Here is a 24694-nt window from a genome sequence, read left to right as displayed (position 1 = left end):
AAGTTTAACAAAAGTGATATGCACTGTTTATTTGCCCTCCAGGATATTGAAAATCTTGTTCTTCATCGTAAATATAAATAGGTCGTAATATTTACTCTTGATAATAAGAGATAGAAACTTGTTTGTTAATTAATTATACATTGGAAGTGAAGGTATAGATTAGGCTGTTACTCGCCTGCATCTTACCTAGAATCCCGGGTTTGCGAACGGGTTAGTCTACGTTTCTTTCAACGTAGACTAACCCGGGGTTAGGTTAGAACATAAGGAATTTGTTGTGCATACGGATAATGAGGCGCTCTCGTGGATGCGTCGCCATTCGCGCCAACTAGGGTGCATAGGGAGATGGCTATTACGCCTATCGCCGTTCAAATTTAAGGTGGTCCATATGCGGGGGAGCGAGAACGTCGTGGCCGATTGCCTATCAAGGTTGTTTGAACCTCCGGATTCGCCGACAGCACAACCTGCCGTGCGAGTTCTACAACCCCTCCCTGCCTCATTCGAGACCTTAAAGGACCATCAAAATAAGGACCCCTGTTGTATTGGTTTACACCAACGCATTGCTGCCGGGGACATTTCGTGTCAAGAATGGAGATTGCATCGTGACCTTGTTGTGTTCCTCCCGCGACGAGACAGACGACCAAGGGTTCTGGTCCCGGAAGCTCTCCGACCCATGATTTTGAATTATTTCCATGATTCTCCATTGGGAGCTCACTTAGGATCTCTGAAGACGTATTACAAGGTCAACAAAGATTTTTATTGGCCGTGAATGAAAGGCGAAATTAGGGACTATGTTCGGCGCTGTCTTAAATGCCAAAGAGGAAAGCCTGCTAGGAGCACTCAGGTCGGATTTCATTCGGCCGACGTTGCTGAGTGCCCTATGCAGCGCATATACATAGAATATTTTGGGCCCATTGTGCGGTCAAAATCCGGTTATCGAGCTATCTTAGTAGTGATCGACGGATTTTCGAAATTTGTCAACATGTATCCGGTCCGGGAAATTACTGCTAAAACTACTATCACTATAAGATGATAGAGTTGCGTCTTATTGTGAAAATATATATTTAATTAATCTTGTCCGTCTAATTACACACCTGAAGATGGTTCATCTAAGAACCGAAACATGTAGTGAGAAAGTGATGTTCCAAATGTAAATCGAATGTTTCGATAAGGAGCATCACATGGTATTTTAACTATCTTAATTTTAAATTTTAAATTGTGATTAGACGGACAAGATTAATTAATTAAATACTATCACTATGCTCGAGACCCGGCTTTTTGGGAATTTTGGGGTTCCGAGAGAGATCATGTGGGAAAACGCTTCTCTTTTTAAATCCCAGGCGTTCAGAGACATGTGTTTCAGGTGGGGCTTTACACATTTTACTACCAGCCCCTACAGACCCTCTCCCAATCATGTCGAGCGTTTCAACAGGAATCTTAAGGCAGCGTTATTTATTTTCCACGATTCTCTGCAGACGACGTGGGATTACAATCTTCCTTATTTCACCATCGCCTCTAATTCGGCCTGGCACGAATCTACGAAAAAAACGCCCGCAAATCTGTTCTTAGGGCGAGATGTTAAGGACCCTTTAAATCTTCGTTGGAAAGTTTCTGAGGTCCTGGGGGATCCTGACGGACCTCCTCTTGAGAAGGTCTGGAGAGAGGCTCTAAGAAGCCTGCGTTGCCCGCAAAAGGGTAGCCCAACGATATGACGAAGGGAGGTCATCCAACCCTTTCAAACCGGGAGATCGAGTGTTGGTCAAAGTTTATCCGGCGAGTTCCGCCACTAATCAGACTTCAGCCAAGTTAATGTTAAGGTGCTCCCAGCTTGTGAACTCTGTGACTGACGCACATGTAAGGAAGGCCCACGTTTCTCAATTGAAAAGGAATTTGTAAATTGTTCTTGGTGCCTTCCTTTTTTTTCGGGGGGGGGGGGGGAGTGCCTCTGCGTGTGGACTAGCCGGAAAAGACTGCCTGATCGACACACACAGACACCTCAAACCCTTTGTTATGCAAGGGTACAGGTACTATATATATTGTATTGTATGTTGCAGGTAATGCTAGCAAGGTATGTATAGATTTTAGATAGGATGGCCATCCTTGGTGTAATAGATATAATATTTAGTTTAAGTATTGGGGAGTGTTATAGATATGATGTTTAGATACAGTGCTGTAGAGTAGTGAATGAAGATATCAAAACTGTGTAAAAATGCCTTTGGCATTATTGTGTCTGTCCTCAAGGCGAGATGTTCTAGTAAAGAAATATAAGCATCCTATTCACGTGGATTGGCTGAGTGGTGATGAACTCGTTGCAGTGGAAATGAACCCACTTGTCCTCGCTGAGAAAATTTCACTCACTCAAAGAGAAAGGGGTTCGGTGTAATGTAAAGCAACAAATGAATGAAAATAAGACCAAGTCCAGTATTCATAATGTTTTACAGATGCAAACGTTTAAAACCTATAATATATGTGTTTATTTACATCAGTTAGAAGTAAAGTTTTATTGTGAAGTATTTGTACAACATATCTTGTATGTTCGAAGTTGGTTATAATGTTGAATACTTCTCATTCCATCTGTATAAATGCTATATGAGGGCAGCCAGATGTTTGTGAAATGTTGTCACATTTTTTTTTTTCCCCTGGAAGTTACATTCATGTCTGTTGCTTATGCAGAATATCTTTCAGTTGGTTATTACATATGCCTTTTGTTACTCCAACTGAAGCTCACGTTCCGGTTGGGTGAAGTGCGACAAACAAGTTGATTTGCAATTTTTTTTTTTTTTTTTTTTTGGGGGGGGGTGAATTCTCGGTTGTGACTCTCTACGTCTCTCTGTGTATGCACTTTCGGAGCCCTGCTGTCTGGTGGAAGGTGCCCGCATCGAAGCTGAAAACCAGGGCTGGGAGTGGTGACCCACCCCTGTAATCCAGCTACTTGGAGGCTAAGTGTTGAGAATGACTTGAGGTTGGGAGTTCTGGTGTGCTGTGTCCCACATTGACTGGACGTCCGCGCTAAGCTCTGTATCAATATGGGCACCCTGGGGGAGCCCGGGGTGGCCAGGTTAGTTAAGGAGGGGCGGACCGGGCCAGAGAGGAAACTCAACAGCCAGAAAGTCCCCGTGTAGAGCTGTGATGGGATCGCGCATGAAGTGTGGGAGCTGCTTTATGGCAGACCGAAAGTCACCTGCGATCGGAACTACCGGCACCTGTACTACGACAACCCCGGCCCAGGGAGCAGGTCTTCATTTTTTTTTTTTTTGGGGGGGGGGGAGAGGATGAGCCATGCCTCATGGCTCGAAGTGGCCTTCTCCCCTCTCGACGGTCTTTGGAGTCGCTGGCTTCGAGGCCCTGATGAGACAGCAGGGCAGACAGTCTGTGTGTGTCCGTCGGGAGTGTACGACTCAAGCAGGAAGGTTGAAGGCAGGTCTGTTTTGGGGGTCTGGTTTGACGTGTCTAGTAGTATACCCAAACCGGAGACTGAGCCCTGGGAGGCTTGACCGAAAAGGGTCTCTTTGTTCTCTTTATTTCAATGTTTATATAATTTTTATTCAATAATTTTTTGTTAATCGGGGGTTCTATTATTTTGCTTTTTGGCTTAACCGCTGTTCGTATCCTACGACCGTACCACCTCCCGGCCTGGGATAATTTGGTTCCAGTCACGAGAGCCGGCAGGGCTCAGAGGGGTTCATGTCTCTCCGTCCAACCCATCTCGAATCGTTTTTTCTCAAACGAGTGACTAACATCCAGTGTAGGTTTAATATGGGTCCGCAGTGGCCGCGCGGTCTGAGCCGTGGGTTTTGTGCCGCTTGGTCGCTGGGACCGTGGGTTCGAATCCCACTCAAGCCATGGATGTTTGTCCGCGTTTTTCTGTGTTGTGCTGTCCTGTGTACAGGTAGAGGCCTTGCGACGGGCCGATCCCTTGTCCAAAGAGTCCCACCAAATGTCTATAGATCAAGCCTAAGAAAAAGCTGGGACCCGCATTGCTCAGGCACTTGTAGAACGGGTCGTTCCCAGTATCCAGTATCCCAGTAGGTTTAACTGAAACTCTTCTACACACTAGTTCCATAGCTTCACTAAATATTCTGCGTGGATATAGAAATGGAGCTTTAGGATCGAAGGGAAAATTGTTTTTCTTAATCATATTTTATAATTATACATCCATATAGAACATAAATAATTGCGACATAAATCGGAATATACTATGGTCATTATAAAATATTACTAACAAAAGGAATTTTATTTTAAATATATCAGTAAGACAATAGTAGAACCTGATGCGCGTCTAGAAGAAAAATTTTAAGTGAACAGCCAACACAACATAAAACAGTATGTGAGATGCAAGTAGATGTCCAAAGACTAAGAATTTAAAGCTAAAGCAAACTTGAATAACGAACAGTGCATCAATGTCATACCTCCTTTTACGTAAGGTAAAGAGTTTTAAATAATCTATAGCGATGACTTAACTATAATGAACATAGGGAAAGAAGCGGATAAAAAGAAGGGCTGAAAATTTCCTCAGCATACATTCCGGTCTGTTTGCATTAGTCATAATATAATTCCTAACTACAGAGGCATAATCAAGCTTTGATCTTACTAAGGTAAAACATAACATAGATATTCAAGGAAGGAAAATGAAAAGGTTAAAATGCGAACAAAAACCAACTCAATAAGCCTTGACCTTCCTGCAGAATTTTTCGCTAGCTTCTCGAAACTTTCTCGGTATTTCGCAAGTCTCCCTAGGGGGATCGGCCCGTGGCAACGGTCCAAAGGTACACATTACAGTATAAACGAGAGAACCCCAGCACACATCCTGAGTACAGTATCATTCGAACCCCTAAAGTCCCTTGGTTCGGTGTTTAAGCGCACAATTTTAAGACGGTTGAGAGACAGAGCGCATATTTGTAACCAAATGAGAAAATCACCAGCGAGGAATCTGGAGGAAATTACGAAAATTCAATAGGACTTTTGTATCCCAATTCATAGAAACATGCCCAAAAGACAAACCTCGACATCTTCGCAATGAGAATATCAAATTTTATATATGACCCAATTGCTACCAGAACTTACTTGGGTCTGGGTCGTCAACGTAGGTCACCCTGAGTGCTGCAGCCATGGGGATAGCCAATGCTGTTGCTAAGCACCATATTGTAGCGATGATAAGTTTCGCCTTTGTCTTCGAGGGGCGGGCGCTGGAAATAACAAAACATTATGAATTCCTTGAAACAAACAAGCAGATGTCTTTAGAAACACCAAAAGAAAGAGGGTGCTGTGAATAAAATTTGAGGTTCATAGAGGCTGTCTCCTAGTTTGTACTCTGGTAGAAGTTCACTAACGTCCAGAGGTCCTTGCTGCCGCCATCATTAGAGTGATGAGTAGGCCCTGATGAAGCGCTGGTAAACTTCTACCGGACTTCACGGCATTACAACCCAAAAAATAGTCATTTTTTGTGCAAAGCTCTTGTCAAATTCTGGCAATAAAGTAGTTAATGCGGTTGCCTCAACATTTTTTACTATGAAAAACTTAAAATTGCATTATTTTTATTGTGAAACGCTTAGGTAAAATATTATTGTACAAAAAGTTTTAGGATTTTAATTTAAAAACCGTCAGTGTAAAAATGTTCTGTGGTCCCTCTGGCTCATTTACAATTTTATTTGATTATTGTTGTACAGGAAATTTTTATTGTTATGTCTTGTTTCGTCGACTACAGCTTTGAAGGTGATTATATTTGTAAGTCCATCTCTATCCAACGTAAACAATTCAGTGCTTTCATAAAATTTCTTTAAAAGAGGAGAATATTATTGAAAATGTAGCCTTTTTCCGTTTTCAGATTTATGATTTTACATGTGTTTCACTTGAGATGATGTTGGGAATTTCTTGACTTTTTTGAACATTAAGTTCTTAAGTAAGACAATATCACTCATGGCATTATAGAGTTTTTTAAAACATTCGAGTATCTTAACTTATTCCGGAATCTGTTAACGTACCAACTTTTTTGATTCTAGTGAAAAGTAGAGGCTTGAAACTTCAGTCTTCCTTAGAATATATAGAACAGACTACAAACGTTTCCTGAATAAAAGTATCCACTCACTGTGCAAAAAAGGCACGAGAAATTTGTTAGCTTTCGACGCCATTCCAGCAAAAGGGAAGGCACAGACTTGCTATAAATCGCCACGCTATCCATTACCTTACGTTGGACTGCAACTACAAAGGAACTTTGAATTATTCAGAAGTTCGAAACATCTAGCCGAATTATAATATAAAACTCCTCTGTCTTCTTCGCTAATAATTCTTTATCATCACTGAAACAGAGAACAGTTTATGAAACTAACTTTGCTTTTAGCATATTTATATTGTAAAATAAGAAAAGATAATGAATGCATTCAATTTGTTCTTCAAATATTCACTGCCTAAACTTCAATTCTCTTTCACTAATGCAGTAGTATTTCACGACAATAGAATTATTATGTTATTAATTATTCCATCTATTCACCACTTTATAGGGTATTCACTTCTATGTACCCGAGACAAACCTTGCTCCTCAAGTACATAGTGCAGCAGCTATTTAAGGAATAAATTTTGTTTTTAATACTTACTACATGTATTATATAGTTTTATTGTGAGGGATGACTATATTTTAAGACAGCGTCTTTCGAATGATGTATGAAGATCATAAAATGTCAGTTTTATGCAGTTCCCTGATGTTATGTTCCCCCAGAACGTTGGCCAAATATTTTCTAAGTGACTTGGAGATAGTTCCAGTTGCTCCTATAATTATTGGAGTTACTTTTGCTTTCACTTTCCATATTCTCTGTATTTCAAGATCCCCTCCACTTTCTTCTTAATCACATTCCTGTCAGTCGGTACTGCTAAATCAATTAAGAGGCAAGTTCTATTTATGTTTCGGAATTATTATTATTAGTATTAGTATTAGTACTAATATTACTATAAAAGAATTACTTTTCTCATATTTTATAATAGTCATGCTACTTTTCAATTTATTAGATAGTAATTTTATTCATTATATATTTTCATTTTTCACTTCTTAATCACATCTGTGATCATTTAAATTATATATACTATGAAGATTGCTGTTTTCTGGGTTCTAATGCCGTGTGGTATGGCAGAATTTTATCATCAGGGCGATGAGTCATTGCTTTGATGATGAAGGCAGCAGAACCTCTGGAACTTTGGTAAAATTATACCATATTACGCGGCGCTACAAACCCGTAGACAGCCATGTTCGTACTCACCACCGTTAGAAACTCAAATCCTACTTATATAAACTACCCTGATTTTTCTTTTTTATTTATTTGTACGTGTGTGTGTGTTTATTTTCCCTGCCTCTTTTATTTTTCCTCTTTTCTTAGCCCGTGTTTACTTTGCAATTGGCCATTGTAGTGTTGATTCAGCACGTAAATAAATAAAGAATTGGTATCAAGAATTAGTGTGAATTATTATACAGAGTGAGTCAGAAGTATATTTACAAACTTCGTGTGCATGTTCCAGGATCAAAAATAGGAGAAAAATGTTCCTATGAACATGGGGTCGCAAATGTTTCATTTTTGAAATAATAGCCAAAAATAAGTTTCAATGAATTTACTTTATATCAAAGTGAATCCAGCTTCCAGCAAAGATTTTTAATTAACGTTTGGACAGGAATCATTGGCGACATGCTTATTGGTCCACACAAGCTTCCATCAAGTCTAAGAGGACCTTCATATCGGCGATTCTTAAGAAGACACTTGCCAGGTCTCCTTCAAGATGTACCACTGAATACAAGAAGACAAATGTGGTTTATGCACGACGGAGCCCCAGCACACTTCTCCCATCGCGTCAGAGACCATCTTGATGAGCAGTACCCTCAGCGATGGATTGGGCGTGGTGGCCCAGTAGCATGGCCACCGAGGTCACTGGACCTGACTCCATTGGACTTTCATCTGTGGTGTCACTTGAAGTCCGTCGTTTATGCAACATCCATGAACAATGAAGACGCCCTATGGGAACGTGTGCAGAATGCATGCCAGATGATTTGAGGAAACCCCGGTGTGTACGCACGAATTCGTCAGTCTTGTGTACGTCGAGCTCGTGCATGTGTGGAGAATGGAGGAACAACCTTTGAGCATCTGTTACAAAGAAACATCCCTGTCCTTATTCTTGGCAATAAAGCACACATTGAAACTTATTTTTGGCTATTATTTCGAAAATGAAACATTTGCGACCCCATGTTCATAGGAACTTTTTTTCTTATTTTTGATCCTGGACCGTGCACAAGAAGTTTGTAAACATACTTCTGACTCAACCTGTATAAACATGTTACATTAAATCATATCTTAAAGCAACTTTGTTTCGGTGTTAGCATCCTTTAATAGTTTTATGTTATCTGGAATAATAATGTAATTTTTATAATAATGTTCTTATTGCTGCTGCCACATGTATTTATTTTATGTTTTGTTTCATGTTTGTTGCAGTGCACTGAAGTAAATAATTTAATTTAATTATATTTCTGTGACTTGTGGCGGTCTATTACACCACCACAAGCCACTAGTACGTATGGAGGTGTCTTACAGACTTCTTTCACTATTTTAAATATTCAATAAACCGTCTAAAGGATAATCATTAGATTTACATATAAGTTTAGCTGAATATGTTTGTGTTAAATGCAATGCCACTTCAATTTATAAAGTTTGCTGCAGTAAATAAAATGACAAAAGGTTGCTTTTACATAAAAACATGTCTCGTTTTAAAGTATAAATAACTAAGGTATTTTCGAAGACGCCCAATGAAACATTACAACTCTGTTTCGATAACTGGCATTAGATTGAGGACGACTCGATCTAATGTGCATCCAGCGATTAGTATAATTTTTATTATTTTTGGGCACGTTCTTCAAACAGCGCCATCCACATAAAGTCAAAGTTTTTTATCTGTTATACTGCACTGTTGGTAGTGCAGTAACATTTCTGTTATATTACTGCAAAAGTGCGTCAGGGTTTACTCTTGAGGCGAATGTTGTATATTCTGCTTTAAAAATCCGATTATTTTTATACGTGCTGACTCGACAGCTCAAGTGCCAATTAGAAAATAAGCATGTGTTAAAACAGAGATAAGAAGATCAGAAATAAGCAAAAGAATTGCATACAAACAAATGACTAACACACAGTCTGCATCAAACAATTTAAATAATGTAGAGGATAAAAATAATTCCAACAACCAAAGTCAAACTTATAAGAGATAAACTTATATATGCATTTATATCGAATAGAACTAATACATAGAGTGAGTCAGAAGTATGTTAACAAAATTCGTGTGCGTGTTCCTGGATCAAAAATAAGAAAAATTGTTCCTAAGAACATGGGGTCGCAAATGTTTCATTTTCGAAATAATAGCCAAAAATAATTTTCAATGTATGCCTTAATTGCCAAATATAAGGACAGGGATGTGTCTTTATAACATATACTCAAAGGTTACTCCTGCATTCTCGACACATGCCCGAGCACGACGTACCCAAGTCTGACGAATTCGTGCGTACAAATCAGGGTTTCCTCAAATCATCTGGCATGCATTCTGCACACGTTCCCATAGGTCGTCTTCATTGTTTATGGGTGTTGCATAAACGACGGACTTCAAGTGACCCCACAGATAAAAGTTCAGTGGAGACAGGTCCGGTGACCTCGGTGGCCATGTCACTGGGCCACCTCGCCCAATCCATCGCTGAGGGTACTGTTCATTGAGATGATATCTGACGCGACGGGAGAAGTGTGCTGGAGTTCTGTCGTACATAAACCACATTTGTCTTCTTGTATTCAGTGGTACATCTTGAAGGAGACGTGGCAAGCGTTTTCTTAAGAATCGCCGATATGAAGGTCCTCTTAGACTTGATGGAAGCTTGTGTGGACCAATAAGCATGTCGCCAACAATTCCTGCCCAAACGTTAATTGAAAATCTTTGCTGGAAGCTGGATTCACTTTGATATAAAGTCAATGCGTTGAAACTTATTTTTGGCTATTATTTCGAAAATGAAACTATTGCAACCCCATGGTCATAGGAACATTTTTTCTTATTTTTGATCATGGAACTCATACTCACGAAATTTGTAAACATACTTCTGACTCACTCTGTATAATAAACTGATAAGTACCGTGGTTATTATAAAATATGTGAAAAACCATTTTTGGAAACATATTAAAGTTCCCGACACGCATTTAGCAGAAGGGAAATTTCAATTTAACATCCGACACTAAACGTATCTAAGCAACTCTAAAAATAACTGTTTAAAACAGATAAAAACAAAATGTAAAACCAAGACTAACTTGGATAAGGAAAAGTGCATCATGGCCATGCCTCCTGTTATGTACTGTATAAAATAATTCAATTTAAATTCAACTACTTTTAATTGAATTTAATAAAAATAAAGTGGCCTGATTGTGAAGCTAACCATTCTCCTCCTTACATTTAAATTACCTTAGATCGATATTCTAATCCAATTGTTTCCCCACTTATTAACGTACTCATTTTGTGTATTTCAAAATATTATAAACATTTTTCTTTCGTGTTTAATCGTGGTGTTACAAACTGTGCTTTGCTAGAGATCGCTGGTGATGGTTTTGTAATTGTAGAAACGAACAAGTACCTAAAATCAAAGAATTTTAAATTGGTTTGCATACGTTTTACAAACAAAATAGAAATAAAATGACTGTCTTCTAGGATGTTGCGCTGCGTAGACTGGTAGATATTTATTTACGTTTCAGAAGTACTTGCTGCTTCCAAACCAGTATGAATCATCGCCCTGATGATGGATTCGCCTTTGAAACGTCAGCAAACTTTCACCTTCTATACAGCGCAACAACTCAGAAAACAATCAGCTTTAAATAATATAAATGTTGACAAAAATATGAATTGATAATTAGTGAACCCCACCGACTTTATTTCAGCAAAGCATGCCGTTCACGATGCTACTTTATTCGTTATTTTAACTTGTTTTATTACGTTCGATGCAAGCTTCGTTGTCTCTTGTTTGTTTAAGCGACTTGCATTTGCGTATTTCACTTTTCAGCTGTATCATGCATTGACAAAGATATTCATTGTTTCAGCGAAAAATATGTAGCTAGATAGTACAAAACAGTTTAGAAATTTCCATACGATAAAAATCCTAACTCCAACACGTCTACAGTGATCTGTAAATTTTAAAACTGAGGAGAATAAATTCCACTGTTGGTACAAAAATAACTGAATTTGAAAAGAAAATGCAAGCAACGTCATTCAACATACAAATTATAAAATCAGCAGTTACAAACTTATTTCGCCACGTCAATATAATTACCACCACCACCATAATTCTCTTTTAAAACAGGCGAATATTTTTATAAAGCTAGGTGTAACGAAGATAATAGAATTAGTAAGATTAAATTATGAATATTGAACTTAATGGTGGATTCCTGATTACAAGAATGAAGTCTGTGTAACAAAACAGTGGTGTCTTAGGGACAGTTAAACAAAGCTGTAGACCAAAAAATCCCGGTATTATACAAACACAGTATTCTGCAAAGAGAACTGGGTTAATAAACGAATGAATGAATGAACATCTATAGACTTCTTTAAATTCAAAACTGAACATTGCATACCTTTAATTCAACGATATTAGTAAAACTGATCATTCTATTTTAAGTTACCTTTCCATTAATACTAAACCATTTCTAGTTTAGAAGTTTGTTCCTTCAACTTCCTCGTCTCGAATCATGTATTACAACAAATTCAAAACTTCCTAATCTCCGAGTCTATTTATTTATTACATGTGACTTAAAATCACGAATTATTCAAACATATCTGATTTCAGAAATGCAAAAGTAAATAATGAACCCCCATATAACGGGGAAAAAGATGCAAAAATAACGAAGAGTACAGAGAATATAAAGGGGAAAAAATAAGAAAAAGAAAGGCGAAGAACAAAGACAGAACCTGTGAACGACGTAAGAATGTACGAAGGCGGCCGTATACAATTGTGTATAGAACAGACTATTCACGAAATATCACAACAATCGATAAATAACATCTACCCCTAATATAACAGCCAACGTTCTTCACAGTTGACTCGATGAGTAACCTGTTTGTGAGATATGGAAAAAATTTCAATTTTATTCCGGCGGTAGCAACAAATGGAAACGGGGCTGTGGTGGCGCCTATGGCGGGGTCAGACAGAGTCTGCATGAGTGGTTGGCAGAAATCTGGCTTCAATCGCCGTGAAGGTCTTTTCGCATTTCAATAATTAATAAAAGAAGTGTATAAACGTACATTCAGTGCGATTGCAAAGACAGCATTTTAATAAATTGTTTTTCTCTTAAACATAAAACGGTTTGAATAATGTTAAATTTGATGGGTCATACGCTAGGCTAGTTATTATTTTCTCTGTTCTGCAATAAATTTCATTTAAGTTTATAAATTTATGTAGCAGGTGTAACTGGAGAACACATCAAAATATTTTCCTATTAATATACCGTGAAGATTAAACTTCATTGGGACTATTTAACCCGTGGCGGGGAAATAACATTTACGTTGATACGTAGATGATGTGACGCAGTTGGTGATCATCTTCCACTGTACGCATAAATCAATCGAGTGTGGATAATCCAATTTTAATTAATACTGTAGAGTTTTAAAACAACTGTCGAACCTATTACAGTTTTCATTTATGTCAGGCAATTTTAACGACCACACTATATAAGAGTATAAATACAGAATTATTCACAATTAGGCCTCAATTTAAAGAAACTGTAACTGAGAAATGAACAAAGCAGGGGATACGATAAGAATTACTTTATATTGAAGAAAAATTAGAGTTTGATTTTAGAATTTATATTTTTATAAGCGTTCTATATGGCTGCCGCGAGTTAATTTCAAAGTTATTTCTTTAAATTGAGATCTAATTATGACCGAGTATATAATTTATTTGCCTTATCTCAACATCACACAAAATTTGCATAAGATGTTTTTAGTTTATTTGGATAAACAAAAAATTGTTTGCATAAACTGATTTTAACTTCGGCGAACATTCACAACAGTAGGCCTACTAATTAAATGAAATTGATGAAACAGCCGAAAGATTATAAATTTCTAAAAAAATAATTTTGCCTTGTAGCGTTGTAAAAAAATTAATACTACAATTTCATATATGATTACTGTGTAAAATTACATTAAATAACTTTACACAATGGTAGCTGCAGATAGTGTAAAATCTACGCGTTGCCAAGAAATTATTATTACAGTAACTTTGTCACCACACGAAAATAATTGAGATTCCAACGAATTTGCATAACAGAAATATTAATTACTATTTTACATCTAATCCTCACATTTGTGTGAAATGTGATACAAAAGCTTAGTAAATTTTTATACTTTTAATATTTTTAAAAATAAATAGATTTTATACACTACTTTAATAAAATATCCAACAGAATATGAGATCAGAACATCAGACAGCAAGAGTAATTTGTACTGCCTGTTACGGAGCGTTTATATCGTGTAAAACTGTTGCGGCAATGCTACAACGTTAAGGTTTCTGAAATTCAAGCTTCCGTACACAAACGTCTAGTTGACAGTCTGCAGTACCAACACATCCACACTCGATGTGGCAGGTTCGGAAGTGGTAAAGCTTCAGGCTACAACAGGGAGACAGTACTCGAAAAACACGTAGCGTCAAAAGGAAACAAAACAAATCGAACGTAAGATCAGTACTCGAAACTACTTTTAACACATTAATTAGAAATAAATTTGTATTTCCTAACATTTTCTACCTCTGTCATAATTCAATTCAACTATTGACGTATAAATCTGTTCTAACAGGCCCAAAAGAGTAGGTGTCACCTTAGTTGCACCTGAGGACAATGACAGATCCAATTATCGAAACTTATTTATTTTCAGAATATGAGGTAATGGAAGAAGTTTAAAAACTCAGTAATTTATACTGGCGTAGAAGTTTCCTAGCTGTATAATTGCATCGGGATTTTCGGCTACACACATATACGAATTTCTCATCTCTCCCATGCGTGCTACATGTCAAATATTGTCTTCTTTCATTAAATCACTCTAACATCAGGCGAATCACCCTCATTATGCAGTTTACTGCCCCTTTGGTTCCTTCATCACTTAGGTCCAAATATTATCCTTCGCACTATTTTCTTACAGGGATTCAATCTACGCCATTTCCTGAAGGCAGCGTTTTACGAGCAGTGTGTCGCTATTTCATTCTTTTTTGCACGTTATAGTAAAAAAAGATAAGATATTATTATGTAAATTTGTAATACACGCATGCTTGTTCATCGAGTTTTATTCACTATGTGTTATATTTTGTTTCCACACGCTAGCATTCTTATAGGACAAGGATTTATACATCGATACACATTTATGTCACGTATATTTTTCTACTCCCTTTCCGTGAGGCGAGGTTTTGTGAGTACAATCATAAGTCTGATAAATAAGGGTCTGCCGAGGGTGCAAAAATTTTGCGGAACACTGCCCGTGGGTAAAACATCAAAGTTTCACACACATACGAGGTGCGATCGGAAAGTTTCCAGACCTTGTCAATAGAGGGCGAACCGGATGTAGTACGAGCTTCTTCCGCTAGGGGGTGCGGCCTACATTCATAGTGAATCAGTGTGCCAGCCGGAATCATCGAATTAGCATTTGTTTCTTAGTTACGGGCGTTTTGGTAGTGCATTACACCGACCCTCCTGCGATTTCGGAATGGCGGATTTTCATGAACAAATCAAATTTTGCCAAAGACTCGCCAAAACGGCTACGGAAACCTATGAAATGCTAAAGCAAGCATTTGGGGAGTCCGCAATGGGTCGTGCACAAACTTTTGTGTGGCATTCACGTTTTAAAAATGGCCGAACCTCTGTCGATGATGACGAGTGTTCTGGACGACCATCTTAGAGCACAACGCCCGAAAATGTTACGAAGATTCGGCAGGCCATTCACGAAGATCGACGTCGTACCATCAACGACTTGTGCGACATTGTTGGGATAGGCTATGGGACCTGTCAGCTGATTCTAAAGAAAGAACTCCACATGCGACGCATCATGACAACGCGCCAGCGCACACCGCCCTCAAAGTTCGGCAGTTTTTGGCCTCAAACACCATGGCCGTCATCCCGCACCCTCCTTATTCGCCGTGTGACTTCTTCCTCTTCCCAAAGATGAAAATTCAGCTAAAGGGAAGGAGATTTGAGACGATAGAAGAGATTCAGGCAGCATCGCAGATGGTGCTTGACAGGCTGACAAAGAATGATTTCCAGGGATGCTTCCAGGCTTGGTAGCGGCGCTGGGATCGTTGTGTTCACTCCCAGGGGAACTACTTCGAGGGTGATGGATGAATTTAATACCTGAGATAAGTGTACGGGTTTTTATACGCGCAGTCTTGAAACTTTCCGATCGCACCTCCTATTATAAAACTGGTAAAATTACAAGAACAACGAGAAATCTGTTACACTGATAACCAGTGACGGACTTACACATAAGCTAAGCTACAGTTTATGTTGTCCTTATGAATGGCCTCAAATAAAATTTATTATAAATTTTACTGCGTCATCACAGTCATCTCTATATACCAGTGTAAGGTATAGTTAAGTACAGTAGCATTAAGGAATAATTGTAGTAAGAAGAAGTGCTAATAGTGCTTCGTATGTAAGGACTGTGGTCGTGAAAACCTGGTGTTAGGCGGCCACAAATCTCTGTAGATAGTTCTCAACCAAATATATTATTATTATTATTAATATTATCCCATCTATTTACCACTTTATGGGGTATGTACTTCCATGCACCCGAGACAGACTTGTCCCTAAGGTACATAGGGCAGGAGCTATTTCCGTGATCCATATTGTTTTCAGCAAGTGCCACATGTATTATAAAATGTTTTACAATACATGTGACACCAAACTACTTCCTTCATTTCTTCTCTTGTCCAAGCCACTCTTGTTTTTCTTGATTGATTTTCTTGTGAGTCTTGGGCTTGTTGGCTGTGCGTGTCCATGGTTGGTCTGCGTTAAGTTGCCTCGTTGCCGTAACTAACCTCAGTCCTTGGAGTACCTAGGCGACCTGTACTCCAGATCTTTGTCTTTCCATTCTTCGGTAGTAGCTGCACGGTTGTCCACACTTTGAACTAAGGGATTATTTATCGAGGTTTACTCCTCTAGATCCGCCGTGTTCTGTTTTATAACAGGGTCACCTCTAGTCGGATGTGGCTCTTCACCACGCACGGACGGTCTTGAGCAAGGAGAGGCTCTTGGATGCCTAGCATCTGTATTGCGCTTCACTTACTCCTGGGTGGGTGAGGACCAGTGTCCAGCATAGTCGGACTATGATGGTGAAAGGTACTACCTCTCCCCATTACTTTAATTATTATTATTATTATTATCCCATCTATTCACCACTTTATGGGGTATGTACTTCCATGTACCCGAGACAGACCTTGTCCCTAAGGTACATAGGGCAGCAGCTATTTCCGGGATACATACTGTTTTTAGCAAGTGCCACATGTATTATATAATTTTATTCTATGAAAGCGTCTTTCGGATGATGAGCGAGCTGGAGACAGTTCCTGTTGCTCCTATAACTATTGGGATTACTTTTGCTTGAACTTCCCACATTCTCTGTATTTCTATTATTATTATTATTATTATATCTCATCTATTCACCACTTTATGGGGTATTTACTTCTATGTACCCGAGACAGACTTTGTCCCTAATTATTATTATTATTATTATTATTATTATTATTATGAATTGTTTAATTGGTCCACAAGCAGCCAAAAACTTCAGGCGTGTTGCCGTCATAACTCGGATGCTTGCAGGCCAGATGAAACTGTAGTCACGGCTCGAACCACGAGATAGGCGGCTACAGTGAGTTGGGGTCGTGCGCACGTAGTAGTCGGAGCGACCCAAGAAGCACGGCCTTTTGCATCCGGCTGAGTATTGCTTCAGCGTTACGCTGGCATGCCGGAATGAGCTTGATGTTAGCCAGCAGTGACGACTTGACTCCTCCAAGAACTCCAATTATAAGGACGATTAATTTGACAGTGAATCCTGGGTACAGCTGTCTTAGCTCAAACACAAGGTCTTGATACTTGGTCCGTTTTTCAGCCTCCTTCACAACTATGTTGGTTTCAGCCGGGGCCGAAAACTCGATGACATACATGGTGCATCCAGAGGTATCGATGAGAACGATGTCAGGTTTAGTGGCTGTTAACTGCCTGGTAGTGGGAAACGAATAGTTCCAATAAATTTTACATTTGTCGTTCTCAACAACGGACTCAATGTCCCCAGGAGCGTACGGCAAAACGGGTGTCTTATCTATGCCGTAAAAGTGTCTCAGGTGGTAGTAGAGTATACGTAAAGCAGCATTATGTCGATGAATGTAGGCGCAGCTGGCATAATGTTTACATGCCGACAAAAGATGCATCAACGTCTCTGGTTGCATTCGGCATGCCCTGCAGACAGTATCCGCTACCCCCACACCCATCACCATTCGGCGGTACACAAGTGTGTTTACAACACCATCTTGGCACGCTAAGATGAAACCCTCGGTTTCAGACTTTAGTCCAGCCGACCGTAGAAAGGCGAACGTCAGGTCTTTTGACAAGCCCATTTTTTCTACATTTTTGAAGAAGGCCCCATGCATGGGTTTATCTGCATGTTGCTTGAGCAACAAAGTTTGCTCAGCCTTCTTAACAGTGCCCTTGAATTGATCTGACGTCAGTGTCAAGAGGGGCAACTGTCTTCGCTGTCCAACTGAGCTGGTGTCGAAGTCAAATCCGAGGTCATTTGCTGCTCTCTTTGCCGCCTGAAATATAAACGCCCCTACACCCGCAGACTCATGCGAACATACGAATGTCAAAAGGGGGTCAGAGCTATTAATGATGGAATGAGCTGTGCCCAGAACTATCCTGTTGTGAAGATTCTCCAGACCCAAGAGACCTCTACCGCCAAGATGATGCGGGAGGTATATGCGTTGGACAGAAGATTTAGGGTGAAGACTTCGGTGCATGGTCATCATTTTTCTGGTGGCCCTGTCCAGGTTTTTCAACTCGTTAACTGTCCACTTCATTGCTCCAAAAGTATAGAGCAGGATCGGAACAGCAAGCATGTTGGTGGCAGTGACTTTGTTTCTACCAGACAGCTCGGAACTCCAAATCTGTCGTAGGGTGTGTCTATACTTGCTGCACAGAGCCTCTTTGACCTTGCAGACATCTTGGACGTGACTCTCACTCACACCAAGATATGTATAGGACTCTTCGGCATCAAGATGGTGTATGATGCTTCCGTCCACGAGTTGCACGTCTTCGCCGAAATCCCTATTTCTTCCCCTTTTCAAATGCAGAACTGCACACTTGTCCAATCCAAATTCCATGCCGATATCCTGAGTGTATACTTGCACGGTGTTCAGTGCACTTTGAATGCCACTGTCGCTGGCAGCATAAAGTTTTAAGTCATCCATATAAAAAAGTTGTGTGACTTTGTGCCTACGGATGGACGGTGCACCGCACATGTAGCCACGCTCACGTCTTAGCACAACGGAAAGAGGAAGTAGCGTGATGCAGAAAAGAAGAGGGCTCAAGCTGTCACCTTGAAACACTCCGCGGTGGTAGCATACCAACTCGGTTGACACTACACGCTTCCCAGATGTTAGAATGAAGCGCGTTTTCCAGAGCGGTAGTAGATTTTCAATGCATTTCACTATGTCAGGTTGGACTTTCAGCACTTTGAGCAAGATGACAATTAGCTCATGAGAAGTTGTGTCAAAAGCTTTTTTGTAGTCCACCCAGGCCATTGACAGGTTGCGCTTATAATGGACCGCATCTTATTATTATTATTATTATTATTATTATTATTATTATTATTATTAGATCCAAGCTCGAGTACGCCTCGGTCGTTTGGAATTCTATTACGACTACTTATGCCAACAAACTGGAACGTGTCCAGTAGAAGTTTGCAGCCCTTTGCTACTATCCTTTCCTCCCCCAAGTGCATTACAGCTACGCAGATGCTTTAAAGCAGGGGTCGGCAAACTACGGCCCGCGGGCCAAATCCGGCCCGCCGCCTCTTTTTGTACGGCCCGCGAGGTAAGAACGGATTTTACATATTTAAATTCTTTGAAACTTGAAAGTACGCGCTATAACGAAACGGCTGAGTTGAGTAGTTGAGAGAAATAATTATATAAATGTCTTCCAAGCGATGAATACGGTCAATTAAGATCATATGCTCGGGATTTATATCTGTATTTGGCAGAGCCTACCTGTGTGAAAAGACATTTTCAAAGATGAAATATGTAAAATCTCAATACAGGTCAGCATTAACGGATGAACATTTACAATCAATTTTGATGATAGGGAGTACTGAATTTAAACCTCAGTTTGGTGAAATGTTATCTCATAACAGGCAATTCCATTCCTCCCATTAGTAGAGCTGTATTTCAAACAATTGTAGTCTACTTAATATTATTATGTTACATTTTGTTCAATAAATTTGTTAAAACTTGTTTTTTTCTTGTTACATAAGCAGGTTCGAGTTTGCCTCTTGGCCCGCAGAACCTAAAATATTTACTATTTGGCCCTTTAGAAAAAAATGTTTGCCGACCCCTGCTTTAGAGTATTTAAAACTCCAGACCCTGCATAAGAGAAGGCATTGTAGTGATGCACTGTTCCTTGCGCAGGTTTACCGCGGTCTTAAATGCTGTCCTTCCCCTCTGGAAGCTGTCGGTCTCCGCATCCCTGCTCGGAATCTGAGAGTTTTTTCTATGTTCAGTTTTAGCCCTTTGATCAAAAACAGTCCTTCTGCTAGATGCGCATCAGCTGCAGGGACTTGGACAAATTCGAGACGAAAATTGTTACACTTCTTCACATTCTATAATATGATCATAATACGAGGTGCGATCGGAAAGTTTCTAGACTGCGCCTATAAAAACCCGTACACTTATCTAACTAACTAACTAACTAACTAGATGGCTTACCGAACCCGAAGGTTCATCACCGAATTAACCAAAGCCCTCCACCGGACCCTGTCCTGGGCCAACAAAATCCAGTTTCCTTCAACTCCTATCTCGGATAGATCCCGCCTGAGATTATCCTCCCATCTACGTCTAGGTCTCCCCAGCGGTCTCTTCCCTTCAGGTTTCCCAACCAGTACCCGGTGCACACCTCTTGTCCCATCCATGCGCGCTACATGTCCCGCCCATCTCACTCTTCTCGACTTAATCACCCTCACAATACTGGGGGAGCAGTACAGATTTTTAAGCTCGTCATTGTGCAGTTTTCTCCACGCCCCATCGTCTTCCCTCTTAGGCCCAAATATCCTCCTCAACACCCGATTCTCAAACACCTGCAATCTGTGTTCCTCCCTCTGAGTGAGAGACCATGTTTCGCACCCATACAAAACAACAGGCAAGATTATTGTTTTGTATACTTTAATTTTCAGGTTCTTAGAAATCAGACGGGAAGACAAAATATTTTGGACTGAGAAGTAGCAAGCATTTCCGGAATTTAGTCTCCTCCTAACTTCCTCACAAGTATCATTTTGATTTGTTATTGTTGTTCCCAAATATTTGAACTTTGTAACCCTTTCAAAGGATTTATTAGCTACCCTAAGATAATTTTGCCCGCCTGTCTTCTGATGACGAGATACTAACATGTACTTAGTTTTTTCTGAATTTACTTCCAGCCCCACTTGTCTACCAGCCTCTAGTAAAACTTCTGCGTTCCTCTTTATTGTATTTATATCGTCCCCCAATAAATTAACATCATCAGCATATGCCAATAGCTGATGTGTCCCGTTCAATTGCAAACCCTCCTGCCTACCTTGGACCTTCCTGATGGCGTATTCTAGCGCAAAGTTAAAGAGCAAGGGAGACAAAGCATCTCCTTGTTTTAGACCGTTCTTGATGAGGAATGTCTCAGATACATATTTACCTACTCGAATTTTGCTGCAGGTTTCATTTAAGCACATTTTTATTAGACCCACTAGCTTCTTTGGTATACCAAATTCAATAAGAATATTATATAGCACTTCTCTCTTCACAGAGTCATAGGCTTTTTTGAAATCTATAAATAACTGATGTACAGTCCCACCGAACTCCCATTTTTTCTCTAGTAACTGACGAATGCAAAAGATCTGATCAATCGTTGATCTGTTTCGTCTGAACCCACACTGATGATCCCCAATAGTTTCATTCGCATATGGGGTTAATCTTGCCAAAAGAATGTTGGATAGAATTTTGTATGAGGTTGATAGCAGCGATATTCCTCGGTAATTACCACACTCAGTCTTGTCCCCCTTCTTATAAATAGGAATAATTATGGATTCCTTCCATTGATGTGGCATCTCTTCCTTATCCCAAATTAACTGAATAAGCTTATGGATCCTCATATGCAACCCTTTGCCACCTGCTTTAATTAATTCGGCCGGAATCTGATCAATTCCTGGAGATTTATAACTTTTCAACTTCCCAATGGCTAGTTCCACTTCATCTAAGCTAGGTTCTGGCACCAACAGTTCAGCTGTATGCATTTTAATCTGTCTAATATCACCAGTATTATGAACATTTAAGAGCTCGCTAAAGAAATTTTTCCACCTATTCACAATTTTTATTGGATCTGCAAGCAAATTGCCACTATCATCCTTTACCAAATTAGTCTGGGGTTGATATCCTTTCTTAAAGTTATTAATGCCTCTGTACAGGTCTCTGATGTTTTTTTCCTTATTATTTGTCTCAAGTTCAGCAATTTTGCCCTTCAGGTATTCCCTTTTCTTAGTCCTAAAGGTTCTACTAGCCTCACGTCTCACGTTACATAGATTATCCGCATTTGTTTTGTTTGGGTTCTGCAACCATTGAAATTTTGTTTGCTTCCTTCGATCTATTAATTTTGAACATTCTTCATCAAACCACGGTTTATTTTGCTTTCTCCTGTAGTATCCTAGTTTCTCTTTTGCTGAAATTTTGATGCAGTTTCTGACATTTTCCCACTCCCTGTTGATGTCCACACTTTCATTATCCTCATTTGTCTCTAAAATTTGAAACCTATTCGAAATTTCAACTTGATATTGTTCCTTTGCCTCTCCCTCACTTAATTTTTTCAAATCAAATCTTTCTGTGTCAAAATTTTGTTTAGTTCGTCTACTTACTGAAAGCCGCTCCCTCACTTTTGCTACCACCAGATAATGATCAGTGTCGCAATCTGCTCCTCTGAATGATCTCACATCAATTACATTTGTCTGCCTTCTCTTATCTACTAAAACATGATCTATTTGATTGTGTGTTCTGCCATCTGGGGAAGTCCAAGTGTATTTATGAACATCACGGTGTGGAAATTTTGTACTTTTTACAATTAAATCTTTTGACGTAGCGAAGGTCACTGCTCTGACGCCATTATCATTACTAAGTGCATGGAGACTCTCGCTGCCTATTGTGGGTTTGAAGACATCCTCCCTCCCAATTTTTGCATTGAAATCTCCTAGCAGAATTTTCATGTGATACTTGCCAAATGTATCAAATACTGATTCCAATTCTTCATAAAAGCTATCCTTGATATCATCGCTTTTGTCTTCAGTTGGGGCATGAACATTAAGGACAATGATGTCGCACCAACGTCCTTCCAAAATTACGTAAGACAACCTGTCACTAACAAATTCTACTCTCTTAACTGCTGCCCTAATTCTGCTATGAACAAAAAAACCCGTCCCTAGCTGATGATTGTCATTCCCCTTTCCATAGAAAAATGTAAAATTGTCCACTGGGATCGTGCCCTCCCCCTCCCATCGCACTTCCTGCACTGCCACTAAGTCTAACTTATAATTCCCTAATTCCCTACACACTGATTTCAGTGCCCCAGCCCTATAGAGGCTCCTAATGTTCCAGGTACCAAATCTCATGTCCTTTTTCAATTGCCGTGGTCGTGCCAAAGAGTCCGTCCTGATCCGAGGCTTGGTTGATTTTTTCGTAACACATATTTTTTTTAAAGGTGAAAGGTTGTTAGCCCTACACCCAACCCCCAACCTGGAGGACCAGGGTATCACTCTTAGTCTAGCGCATCTCCTTAGACCTGTCCGGCTTGGGTGACCCTACCATGAGCCGAAGCTCAGGCCGGCATAGCCCTAAGGGTCATTTGAGCACGCAAGCCTCCTCACCCGGCAGATTGCCTTCGACAAGGTGGTGATACCTTCGAGAAGGCGTACACTTATCTCAGGTATTAAATTCATCCATCACCCTCGAAGTAGTTCCCCTGGGAGTGAACACAACGATCCCAGCGCCGCTGCCAAGCCTGGAAGCATCCCTGGAAATCTTTCTTTGTCAGCCTGTCAAGCACCATCTGCGATTCTGCCTGAATATCTTCTATCGTCTCAAATCTCCTTCCCTTTAGCTGAATTTTCATCTATGGGAAGAGGAAGAAGTCACACGGCGAATAAGGAGGGTGCGGGATGACGACCATGGTGTTTGAGGCCAAAAACTGCCGAACTTTGAGGGCGGTGTGCGCTGGCGCGTTGTCATGATGCGTCGCATGTGGAGTTCTTCCTTTAGAATCAGCTGACAGGTCCCATAGCCTATCCCAACAATGTCGCACAAGTCGTTGATGGTACGACGTCGATCTTCGTGAATGGCCTGCCGAATCTTTGTAACATTTTCGGGCGTTGTGCTCGAAGATGGTCGTCCAGAACGCTCGTCATCATCGACAGAGGTTCGGCCATTTTTAAAACGTGAATGCCACACAAAAGTTTGTGCACGACCCATTGCGGACTCCCCAAATGCTTGCTTTAGCATTTCATAGGTTTCCGTAGCCGTTTTGGCGAGTTTTTGGCAAAATTTGATTTGTTCATGAAAATCCGCCATTCCCAGATCGCAGGAGGGTCGGTGTAATGCAATACCAAAACGCCCGTAACTAAGAAACAAATGCTAATTCGATGATTCCGGCTGGCACACTGATTCATTATGAATGTAGGCCGCACCCCTTAGCGGCAGAAGCTCGTACTACATCCGGTTCGCCCTCTATTGACACAGTCTTAAAACTTTCCGATCGCACCTCGTAATTTACTTAATTGATTTAAATTATTTTTACAAATATGCTAATATATTTAGATGCAAATTTCTTGTGCATTAACGTCCTCCGTATTAATGTATTTTATATTCTGCTTGTTTTACCTTTTATGTTTTTATTGTGTTCGTGTGCTCATCTCTGTGATGTATCTGTAATTGGCTTGCAGGCTGTTGATACAGAACACTAATAATATAGAATTGAATTGAATTATTATTATTATTATTGTTATACCAGTGCAAGGATGATACCTTCATTCACATCAGTTTAATATTTATTTTTAATGCGCCCTTCAGCCATAAATCAAACGTATATTTCGGCTTTTAAATTTTTGTGGCCTCTCTAAATTCACATAGCTCGGGCCACAGAAGATCAAAGTCTGGTGTGATAATAACCTATTAACAGAGGACAAGGATGGGGCAACTCCAAAAGTGTTGCGAACATCAAATATTAACCTACTTCAGAATAATATAGGTAAAGTGCATCAAAAATTGTCACTAACCATTAACGTATCAGGTACTAAAATTATGGTTGAGAATTGAGGTTTAAATTTTTCATATAAGGAGGGAATATAAAATACCCTGAACTGACCAACTCGAACATAATTTATTAAACGCATACAAATCACT

The 24694-nt window shown here is 39.8% G+C and overlaps 1 protein-coding gene and 1 non-coding gene across 4 annotated transcripts in view; one reads left to right on the top strand and one right to left on the bottom strand.

Moving 5' to 3' along the window:
- The window catches only part of LOC110835896 (neuropeptide Y receptor type 1), a 266220-nt gene that overhangs the window by 83340 nt on the left and 158186 nt on the right, over positions 1-24694 (bottom strand). For all 3 annotated transcript variants that reach the window (XM_087347284.1, XM_087347285.1, XM_022076597.2), the window contains one exon: positions 5062-5183. In XM_087347284.1, coding sequence (XP_087203410.1) covers positions 5062-5183 — 122 coding nt within the window. The remainder of the gene's footprint in view (positions 1-5061; positions 5184-24694) is intronic.
- Positions 2894-3185, top strand: LOC147874052 (signal recognition particle RNA). Its single transcript, XR_015534844.1, has one exon.

The sequence above is a fragment of the Zootermopsis nevadensis genome, unplaced genomic scaffold (genome assembly GCF_977971745.1).
Source record: "Zootermopsis nevadensis isolate Lab colony 2312 unplaced genomic scaffold, Znev_1.0 Znev_ptg000011l, whole genome shotgun sequence".
Lineage (NCBI taxonomy): Eukaryota > Metazoa > Arthropoda > Insecta > Blattodea > Termopsidae > Zootermopsis > Zootermopsis nevadensis.
Note: the sequence above shows the minus strand (reverse complement) of the source record. Positions and strands in the feature narration are given on the sequence as shown.